General features: G+C 43.1%; 1 protein-coding gene across 2 annotated transcripts in view; it reads right to left on the reverse strand.

The window, feature by feature from the left end:
• Positions 1–4123, reverse strand: part of Prps2 (phosphoribosyl pyrophosphate synthetase 2) — a 37638-nt gene extending 33515 nt beyond the window's left edge. The window contains exon 1 of one of the 2 annotated variants that reach the window (XM_004663706.3): positions 3890–4123. In XM_004663706.3, the coding sequence (XP_004663763.1) occupies positions 3890–4011 (122 nt within the window). In that variant the 5' untranslated portion in view covers positions 4012–4123. The remainder of the gene's footprint in view (positions 1–3889) is intronic. The other variant, XM_004663707.3, reaches the window with a different exon arrangement.
• Between the last annotated feature and the right edge of the window lie 7177 nt (positions 4124–11300).

Raw genomic sequence — 11300 nt, forward strand, 5'->3', positions numbered from 1 at the left:
GAACTGCAAGATACAGCGGCAGCAGAGCCTCCATGCGGCTAGCAATGCCTAAAATATTTACTATCTGGCCCTTTACAGAAAGTTTCCCAACTCCTGATCTTATGACTGTTTACCCCACAAGATCACATTCTTTGGCCTGCCTTTCCTCACTTAAGAACTGCAATCTTTCTGTGACTGCAGTCCAGCAGTGTACAGAACACACCACGGCAATGCTTCTTCTAAAGCCAGTCCTGCTTCTAGTCCCTACTGATATGTATTGTAAGCCTATAGCAGGTTGTGGAGACAAGGTCAGCCAGAGGATCTTTCCTTACCCCTCCCCCCAAAAAAAAGGCTCAGTGGCTATGGTAACTGCAACATGGCCACAGATTACCACTCATGCCATCACGAACTACAGCCCATATCCCTTTCTGAGACCTGAGTACCTTCCCTGGAATCTGGGAGGGCACTGTGTTTAACAAATGTAATATTCAAGAAAAGATATTATGCCAACTTCTAATCCCAAGTCTGGTAGCTGTTAGTTCCTATTGTCACCATTTTTAAAATCTTCTCTCCTGGAGTCCAGCTTCCATGCTACAAGGGTTAGAATTGTACCAAGCTTCCACACAAAACCTAACTGAACTTACCAGCAAAGTGAGTGAACCATCTTTGCAAATAAACTCTGCAGCCCAAGTACCAAACTCAGCTGCCTCCACCAGAGACAGAAACAAGCCAAATAAAAAGGTGAATGTTTAAGCATTGAATGTGGGTGACTTGTTACATGGCAATAACCAGAACTTTGGGTCCCATGATAGAGCTGAGAATGCTGGCTGCAGTTAACTGATCAGAGTAAAATATTACAAGAGAGACCTGCAGATGCTATCACACCATCACAGATGCTTCTGTAGGAAGTCAGCGGGGGAGCGTCAGGGTCTACACTGAAGCTGGAATGCTCTCTTCCTAGTACACATTTAGAGATGAGAAACTAAAAGCAGGAGACGTCAGGCCCAGTTAAGTAGCATTTAAGAATGCAGGGAGTTGAGAGAACGGGAATGATAACCAGAACACAGTGTCCAGATTTCTGGTCCTTACTAAGAGAGAGACAGTTGAGAAGAAGCCATTTATATAGTTTGAACCAGTTTTCTTTTCCTTTTGCCCTTTTGTTTCTCATCTCTAGAGCCACACAGTAAAAACTGATTAGTAACACAATACTTGGAACAGAGGACTGTTTGTAAAACTCAACCTCTGCTCCTGACCAGCTCATGGGGAAAAATCAGGAGGCTGACCTTTTACATTCCACCTAGAATCCTAAAATATAGGCATATAAACTAAAAGTGTAAAATGTAGCTACAGAAATTAAAAACATCATAAAATGTAGCTATATAAAGTTGAAACTTTATAACATAACTATATAAGCTAGAAACATAAAATATAGTTATATAAGTTAAAACATGAAATGTACTCTAATGCTAACACTAGTGAGACAGAAGCATGATAATCAGCAATTTGAAGAAATTTACCACACCTTATGATTTTTAGTTACCAAGCAGACATTAAAAATACTCAAAATCAAATAAAATGAGTTGCTTTCTAAATAAAACAAATGTATATGCAATCAAACTTGAATGGCTGAGCGAATTTCAGCAAGTAGCCCATACAGTATTTTTAGCAGCATTCTAAACCTGAACTGGTCTAGATTATCCATGCTCTACAGCTAAGGATGGCAGTACTTTGAGGTAAAATGGAAGGTCAACACTAATTGCTTTAAAACTACACTACCCAGAAATGTCTCCTTTATGTATATGATGACACATTTTTTTGAACAATAACTTCTGAAGAAAGACTCTTCTTACTCTTTTGGTGTTCTTAAAGATACTGAAACTTGGATAAGTCTGGCAAAATTTTGCAATACCCAAACCTAGCTCAGTCTTTCTCCAAAGTCTTTGGATACCCATCCTCCCTGCATTAGATGCTACAAAAATGGGGGCTGGAGGTATACATCAGCAGTTGAGCCTGCTTGCCTATCATGTACACGGATTTAGGTTTCCTCACTGCTAAAAACAAAACAAAATAAAAAATCTATAAGGTAGCCTTTTTTTTTAGACTGGGTCTCATGTAGCCCAGGCTCACCCTGAACTCATTATTTGGATGAGGAAGATCTAGCACTCCTGTTCCTCCTGCCTTCACCTCCCAACTGCTGGGATGACAGGCATGCACTTTAATTGGGTGCTGGGGATCGAACTCAGTGCTTCCTGCATGCTAACCATTTAGCGTTCTACCAACTGAGCTACACCCCCGGCCTCAAAGTGGCATTCTTTAGCTTGAGTTCTACTTACACACACATACACACCCACCCACTCACACAGAGTAATGCCATTTTACATCTGTAATATTTCATTACGGTTATTGTCATCTGAGCTGTGTAAATTGAATTTACGATCTGGGGGGGATCACATAGGATTCATATAGCATAAATGCTGATTGTTTAAGAAAATGCATATTTGCCATCCGAACTAATCTAACTAACCTAGCTTGGTTTGGTAATGCCCACTTGTTATCCCAGCACTTGGGATGTGGAGGCAGAAGAATTGTGGCAAATTCCAGGCCAATGTGGACTACATAGTTGAGCTCAAGACCAGCCTAGGATACATAGTGAAACCTTGTCTCATAAAGAAAGAAACGGAAGAAAAAGAATCCTACAACAAAACCCATAGCTCTTCACGAAGACATTTTTTGCTTAACCCAAAGCTTGCACATTGTTCTGGAAAGTATGAAGTTTTAGATTTTACATTTCATTCTGAAATCCATTTCATATTAATTTTTGTAAACACTGGGAAGAATGGGCGGAGGTTATTTTCTTGCATGTAGCTATCCAACTGTTCCAACACCGTTTCTTAAAATCGTTGATTGAATTGGAACTTTGCCAAGGATAGAATGGTTTTCTGTCACTGTGTACAGTTAACTGTACTAGATATAGAAGAGGGAGGAGGAAGAATACTTGAAACTGCTCAAAGGACTTTGTAGACATGGTCAGGTGGAAAAAATAAGACCCCAGCCCAGCTTCCAAGGAGAGTCACTGCCTAACCTCACAGAGCATTGGCGACAACCTCGTGCGCATAGGAGAAATGGGTGGAAATTTACACCCACACCATTTAACTACACAAACACAAAGAAACTACAAGTCCAAGATCTTCGCAGCAGCAGTTAGAGGAAGTCTAGGGGCGCTCAGCACGTGCGTCCTGCTGTCTCTCGCTTTTTCCAACTTTGGCACAATCCCACCACTCTGGATAAGCCAGCGCCCGGCACAGCGGCTCCAGGGAGTCACCTGGCAGCAGGTAGAACACCGATCTCGCGCTTGGAATATGAGACTCCGGGGCAGACAAGGGGAAGTAATGTTTGAAAGGTCCACTGATAAGCCCAGTGCACCAGTCGTATAGGGAACCTTTCGTATCATGCACGGGTCTGAAGTTCAGCCTTTCAGAGGCGCGGAACTGGGACAGGCGGCCCCACAGATGTTCCCCACCGGTCCGGGCATGGATGCGGTTCCCACTGGCTACCTCCATAATCTAACGATCTGTGACTGCCCCCATGTTGCCCTTCCGGACTAGGGAAGCAAGGCCCGGCCGCGCTATAGGGGAGGCTTTGGGGACTCCTGAGGGTCGACAGGTCGCTAAAGTCCCTGAGCTGGAGGCTGGGCTAGCGGAAGGAAGGACGGCCGCACAGGGAACACCGGGGTGGCGAGCAGGCGCCCCTCCTAGACTAGTGCCCCGGCGCAGCCGCGGTGGCTCCGAGGCCGCGTTGCCGCCGTCCCGCCCCGGAAGGGGGAGCGCGGCGGTCCGCGGAGGGGACCAGTACACGCGTGGGCCCGGGACTCGACCCTGCAGCCGCGCGCCAACGCCAGTGCGGCTCCCACCTGGTCTCCTGGTTGCTGAACTTCTTGGTAACCACCTTGCCCAGCTCCAGGCCCAGACGATCAGCCACTCGCTGAGACAGGTCCTGGTGTGAACTGCCGCTGAAGAGCACTATGTTGGGCATGGTGAGGCGCGGGGTCCAAGGGGTGCGCAGGGAAGAAGGAGAAGGCGACAGCGACGCGTACAGCTGCTGCTGCTGCTGGAGCGGGAAAACGCGGCGGCGGGACCTAGGAGAGGGGGAGGAGCGAAAGAGGAGGAACCCGGGGAGGAGCAAGAGGAGGAGCCTGAGTGGAGGGGGAGCTGAAGTGCGCTGAGAAGCCACTTCTGCCCACCCTGGAGACAGGTTGTGAAATTCTGGGTGGTCCCGAACCATCCAGGTGCCTTTGCTCCGTGGGAGAGCTCCTGGCTCCACACTTGATCTCTCTGATCTGCTTCGCAGGGGGTAGGTAGGTAGGGGTGGTCAATGAACCAAATGAACTGGGTATTGAGAATGACTGCAGGATGAGGCCATCTAGATGCCTAGCAGCCAGAGGCGCTCTCCAACCCGGAAGCTCTGAAGCCAGCGCAGATGCCTTGGAGTTCCTCAGCCTGGTTTACATGAGAGAGACCTTCCAGACATCCAGTTTGAGCCTGAAAGCGAAGCACGTTGACACACACCACCATTGAACCCGGACTAAGAAATGATTTCTCCTCAAAGAGAGTTTCTTCCCTCCCATTTCATGTATATCACCGAAAAAAAAAAAAATCTTGCCCAAGTATTATTTCGTTTGGGATTATGCCTACAGAAACTGAAAATCCGAGGCTGGGAAGATGGCTCAGTTAAAGCAATGTGCTTTCCTGCAAAGGCTGCCTTCCCAGGTTTAATGCCTTGGTATCCACACAAAAGCCACACCACAAAATGTGGCTGATTGGTCTGAAATTTGTTTGCAGTGAAAATTCGGTTTCTTTTTTTGGTATGTAAATACCTACACCATACCCCCTATTTGCTTCTTGGTCCACAAAATCTGAAATGACATAAGGTCTTTAAGAATTAAACGAGAAGAGACTTCCTGTCAAGATGGCATCTGCCTAACCACACCTCACCTCCTGGGGAAGGAAAGATGAATGCAGAACCTGAGGAGAGAGTCAGCCCATCACACCTCACCAGGGCCCCAGCTGAAACCATAGAGTAATTGGGGAAATGAGCAGGAGTCTACTTTTTTGGTGAACTTGGTACCAGCACAAGATGGTAATAGACACAGAGAACACTCAACTCCCACCAAACCAGCTATCCAGAGACACAGAGGCTCCCAAGACCTCATAACTGAAGTAGATGTAAAATGAACCTAATGTGGCTCAGGGAAATTTGCGGAAGAGGGGGCAGAAAGATTTTTAGAGCCACATGTTGGGACATTATGCACAGAGACATTGCCTGCTACCCGTAACTGATGGCTATCCCCAAAATTCAAGACCCATATTCCCCAAGGAGGAGGGTCCTTTTGGGGGGGGGACAGGGAGGAGGCTAATGATGGTACCAACATGGCTGTTTACACACTGAGTATGTACATAACTAATAAAAAGAAAAAAGAAAAAAAAAGACTTAAACCAAATGATGTTCCTTAAACAACAGTCGTCAGACAAGGAAGTGATGTGATATCAACCAACATTTAAGCCCTGTTCCTAGGCACTGGTGAAGGGTTGCTCTGGGTGGCTCGCTGAATCTAGCCAATCTGCTTAGATCCCTCACTTTTAGAAAGATACCCTGATCTTTTGGCCAGCTGCACAACCTACTATCCCTTACATTGTTTTTTAAAAATTATTTTATTTTTATATATTTATTTGACAGAGGAAAAGAGGCAGAATGAAAGACAGAGAGATAATGGGCACACCAGGGATTCCAGCCACTGCAAACAAACTACAGATGCTTGTGCCACCTGTGCATCTGTCTTAAGTGGGTACTGGGGAATTGAACCGAAGTCCTTTGGCTTTGCAGGTAACTGCCTTAACCACTAAGCCATCTCTCCATCCCTATCCCTTACATTCTTAATAATCTCAATAATCCCTGGATCCCACAGCTACAGACAGGACCACAGCCTCAGTTTCCTAGATTCATGTTTTGGAGGCCTCCCTCAACTCATCCCAAGGAAAAACCAAATGAAACCTTTTCTCAAAAAGCCAACGCAAATAAATAAATAAAAATAAAATATTAAAAAAAAAGCCAACGCAGGGCTGGAGAGATGGCTTAGCGGTTAAGCGCTTGCCTGTGAAGCCTAAGGACCCCGGTTCAAGGTTCGGTTCCCCAGGTCCCACGTTAGCCAGATGCACAAGGGGGCGCACGTGTCTGGAGTTTGTTTGCAGAGGCTGGAAGCCCTGGCGCACCCATTCTCTCTCTCTCCCTCCATCTGTCTTTCTCTCTGTGTCTGTTGCTCTCAAATAAATAAATAATTTTTTTTAAAGAAAAAAGCCAACGCAGTTTCAGAGCCAACCTCTGGGCTCAAACCATGTGTAAAGAGAAAAGGATGTGCTCTGTGACCATGGAGGACTGGGCACTGGTGATGTTAGTCACAGTCTTACACTCTAGAGCTAGATTTAGCCTGTGAGAAAAATGATATTTTTGCTCCCAACAAAATCCTCTTTCAGTTAAATAAAGCTAATCTAACCCACTTCCTATCATTGGAATTGGGAACATTATCAGGTTTATTCACATCCTTAGGATTTTTCATCTGGACCTTTGTACTCTAAAATTGAGTATGCAAAAGAGTTTCTTTTACACTCCTCCAACTGTTTGCTTATCAGAAAAAAAGTTTTCCAGTTCAGCCTTCTAGCATTCCTGCTTCTGTTCGTGGTATATGATTGTAATGCCAGCAATTGGTAGTCTCAGGTATGAGAATTGAGAATATCAGGCCAGCCTGGACTAGCTACACAATGTTTCAACAACAGCAACAACTTACCTGCAATGGTTTTGAATTTTCTTACAGTCATAGGCTGCATATGACAGATAACATGCAGAAAGGTGGTGATCATGTTGCTTAGTGAAGCTATAGATGCCTTTGTTCATTTAAGTCTACTCTATGATGGTCATGCAAGGATGAAATCATCTCATCATGATGTATTTCTCAAAATATATCCCTGCCATCAAGTGGCATATGACTATATTCCATAACAAATTAAATTTACATACTAAATTACCATAGCAATGAGATTTATATTCATGCTGAACCATATGTCTAAACATTTTATTGAATGAATCTGCTAATGTAATTATATTTAAACTTCCCTAATAAAATGTATTACCATCAATATTGCTGTAATTTTATGTCCTTAAAATTTGTGTCATAAATAAAATTGATTCATAATGGATTCCTCTGAATATATTCGTGTTCTTCTCACAGTGAAAAGGGATTTCTACTAGTGTAGAGGAGCCATGATACTTTAAGAAAAGGCTGGTGGAGTATAAAGCAGTATAAATTCAATCCTCGGATGTGAGGGTTGGCTAAAGGATGGGGATGTAGAATGTAGGACAGAATTTCATGACACCATGACCTTGATAGTATCTTGAGAAGCATTATCTGGGATGAGTTAACTAGGAAAAAATGCTTATTGATTCAACAGTTTGGTGAGAAATTATGTTTAAGTGCTGAATGTAAGCATGGGGAAAAGTGCCATTGAGATAGATATAATGGGAGGCATCAAAATCATCATAGGGGCTGGGGAAGATGCTTATGTGGTTGAAAGTGCTTGCTTGCAAGACCTACTGGGCCTGGTTCAATTCCCTAGTACCCACTTGGCACCATGGCAAAAGTCTCTGGAGTCTCCCCCACACAAGCACACACATGTGCACACAAAAATCAATACATTTTTTTAAAAAAAATATCATAAGTAACAGTTGGTACACAAAACCATCACTGTGAAATGTTACATATTTTATTTGTGGGAGTGCTTTCTCTGCCAATCCTTTTTTCCATAACCCATGAGAGGCAGAATGTGGTACGATCTTGATCTACAAATGTCTCTGAACATCATCAACACAGCTGACAGCGGGGCTGGGTAATTCTTTGCTGTGCAACTATTCCATGTACTGTACAAAGTTCTACTGTCCCAGGACTCTATCCATTAGATGCCTGTGGCACCTGTCCACCAGTTGTGACAACCCAAAGTGTCTCCATACATTGTCAAAATCACCCCGGGTTGAGGATCCATGTCTGAGTGAACCCCTGGCTATTTCTTCCTTCCTAAGGAAGTTTCATAGTAGCCTTTCAGGCTTCTTTTCAGCATAGTTATAGAGTTCTAAGGACTCTTCCAAAAAGACAAACCTCAATGATATACAATTATGAAAATGAAAATGAAGCCCATTATTTTGTACACTAATCAAAAAAATGTTCAAAAGAAGATAAACTTCTTGGGCAAGTGCTTATCTTCTGAGTGTATCTTGCTTGTTAATATCCAATTGGCCAATGCAAATAACAATGCCAAGATCAGAGTCATTGTGGCATGGGTCAACAAAAGAGCATGAACAGTAGGTCCACCAAAAATCTGTTGCCGGAAACTTACTTCCTGAACTAGATGTGGAGCTGGGGAGGCTCCAGGAAAATGCAGCCTGTGCTCAGTGACTTGAGACTCAGAGGAGGCCAAGATCATATCTTCTGTGCAGATGTACTTTCCAAAAGAAGACAATCTTGTAAAATAGTCACTGTTTTCAGATCAAATGATTGTGGGAGAAAATTAAAATAATGAAATTTCCTCTGATGATGCCTATTTTCACTGACAAGTAATTAAGAATGAAATGGGGAAATTATCATTTGAATTCATGGATAAGGTCACATGTTATATCTCCTATTGCAATAAACTGAGTTCTTTGCATATAGTAAGTGTTCTACATATCCTCTCATTTATTCATTTCTATTATTGAAGAGATGGCTCAATGCTGCATGACTATGCAAAAGGAGAAAAAATGAATTATAATGTGGGTGATCTAGCACAGCCCTTTTCTCTTTGCAATAGTGTTATCAAAAAGGCATATAAGCCAGGTGTGGTGGTGCATACCTTATATCCCAGCATTTAAAGCCACCCTGAGACTACTAGTGAATTCCAGGTCACCCTGGATTAGAGCAATACCCTACCTCAAAATATTGAAAAGCCAAAACAAACAAACAAAACAAAGTCATATCATATAGGCCACAGATAGAATTCAAAATTTTACTAGCCATATTTGAAAAGAGCATGAAGAAATAGGCATAGATAACTTATATAACTTAACCTAAAATACCACCCCAACAAGGAATCAACATACACAACTATAATAGACAGTCTCAGGTCACTGAGATGAACTTCCAGACCAGACACAGTTATGGGAGGAAGGGATTTATTGAAGCAAGAGACATTCCATAATGGCAGAAGATGCTAGCTCATTTCCACAGGACCAGGCAGAGAGAGAAAGAGAGAGAGAGAGAGAGAGAGAGAAGCCAATATCACCACCAGCACATTTCAGTAACTCCACGCAGAACTCAGACACTTTGCATATCTTTAGACTGGAATTCCAAATGTACCACCACACCATGGGGCTGGAACCTAACATCCACCCAGTAACATCTTGTCCAGCCAGTTGGCTGCACATCAAAATTACAAACTTAAATAAAATCCTGAATATATTGAGGGCCATCCATTTAAACTACCACATTCTACCCCTGACCCCGAATAGATTCATAACCATCTAACATTGTATATTGTCAAATTCAAAGGTCCCCACAGTCTTTACCAACATAATATAGTTCCAAAGTTCTAAGTCTCATCTGAGATTTAAGATCATTTCTTAGCTATCTAAGTCCTGTAAAATCAGAACAAGTTATATACTTGCAACATATAAAGGCACAGAGAGTAAACATTTCCAACTGCTATAAGTCATAACAGGGAGAGACTGGAACAATGCAAACTCAACAACCATCAAACTTCTGCAGTTCAATTCCAATGTGATAACTAGTGAATAACAGTCTCTGGATTTTCCAATTCTGACCCTCCAGCTGAATAGCCAGGGAAAACTTCCATCCCAGGCTAAGAGTGTGCTCCATGGTAACTCTTTCACAGTCCTGGTATATCCAAAAGATCTTTGGGTCTCCATGTAAACCACGGTCCATCCTCCAAAGGCTTTGCCCGCCTATCAGTCCATTACACATTTAACCTTTATCAACCTCTCTTGGCCTGGGCAGCAGAACACAGCCAGCCCTTATGCCATTAGCTGAGTTCCAACAAACTCCTCTGCTCCTCTGCAGTCTTTCCTTCATCTCAGCATTCTTCCCCACTCTTTGTTACCAATTCTTATATAGAGAGCCTCAGGTCACTGAGATAAACTTCCAGACTAGGCTCAGTAATGGGAAGAAGGGATTTATTGAAGCAGGGAACATTCATTATTGGTAGAAGAAGCTTGCCTAATTCCACAGGACGAGAGATAGAGATAGAGATAGAGATAGAGAGAGAGAGAGAGAGAGAGAGAGAGAGAGAGAGAGAGAGAGAGAGAGAGAGAGAGACCAAAACCAACACCATCACCAGCAGGCATATTTCAGGAATTCTAGACACTTTGCATATCTTTAGACTGGAGTTCCAAATCCACCTACATCTTAGGGTTGAACCCTAAGATCTGCCTAATGACACCTTCTCCAGCCAGGTGGCTGCAAATCTAAATTACAAACTTTAGTGAAATCCTGCACATATTGGGGGCCATCCATTTAAACGACCACAACAGCTTAGTGATATGTTCACATTCTTATTTGGGTGCCAATTCTTTGCAAACTGATGTGCACGTTTTATACATATAAGGTGCATGTTGCAGTTTTCACTTGCCACACTTGCAGTGCTCAACAGCTGATGGTTTTAGCATTGCAATAAGAAGTTCTAGAACAATGGGGCAGTGGTTTGAATGTGGAAGGTCTCCAACAACCTCATGTTGTTTATGATTAAGCCTTAGACTGATGGGGCTCTTGGCAACAAAAGCTTTGCTGAAGGAAGTGTGCCACTGAGTATGGGCCTGGGACTTTCCAAGTGCTAGGACTATCATTCTATTTCCTTCCTACTGCTGTGGCGAAGTGATGCCAGACGTCTGTTTTTCTGCACCAAGATGAAATCTCCCATCAAAACTTTAATCCAGAAATAAACCCTTTCCTCCCATAAGCTGCTTCTGGCTGGGTGTTTTGTCCCAGCAATGAGAAGGTAACTGCTACAACTGGTTTCTAAGAGCAGTCAAAACCAAGGGGCTCACACAAGTCCATTCTCTTGTATGTTTTTAGTGGGGATGTGACAAATAGTGTTATAGCTAACTATGAATGACTAGTGTGAGGCCCTACCTCAAAAAATTAAAAAAAATAGTATAATTAATACCCATATACTCAGATTTTGCAACTGTAAAAAGTCTTGCCACATTTTCTTTCAGCTATTTGCTATTTC

Source organism: Jaculus jaculus, chromosome X, assembly GCF_020740685.1.
Source record: "Jaculus jaculus isolate mJacJac1 chromosome X, mJacJac1.mat.Y.cur, whole genome shotgun sequence".
Taxonomy (NCBI): Eukaryota; Metazoa; Chordata; class Mammalia; order Rodentia; family Dipodidae; genus Jaculus; species Jaculus jaculus.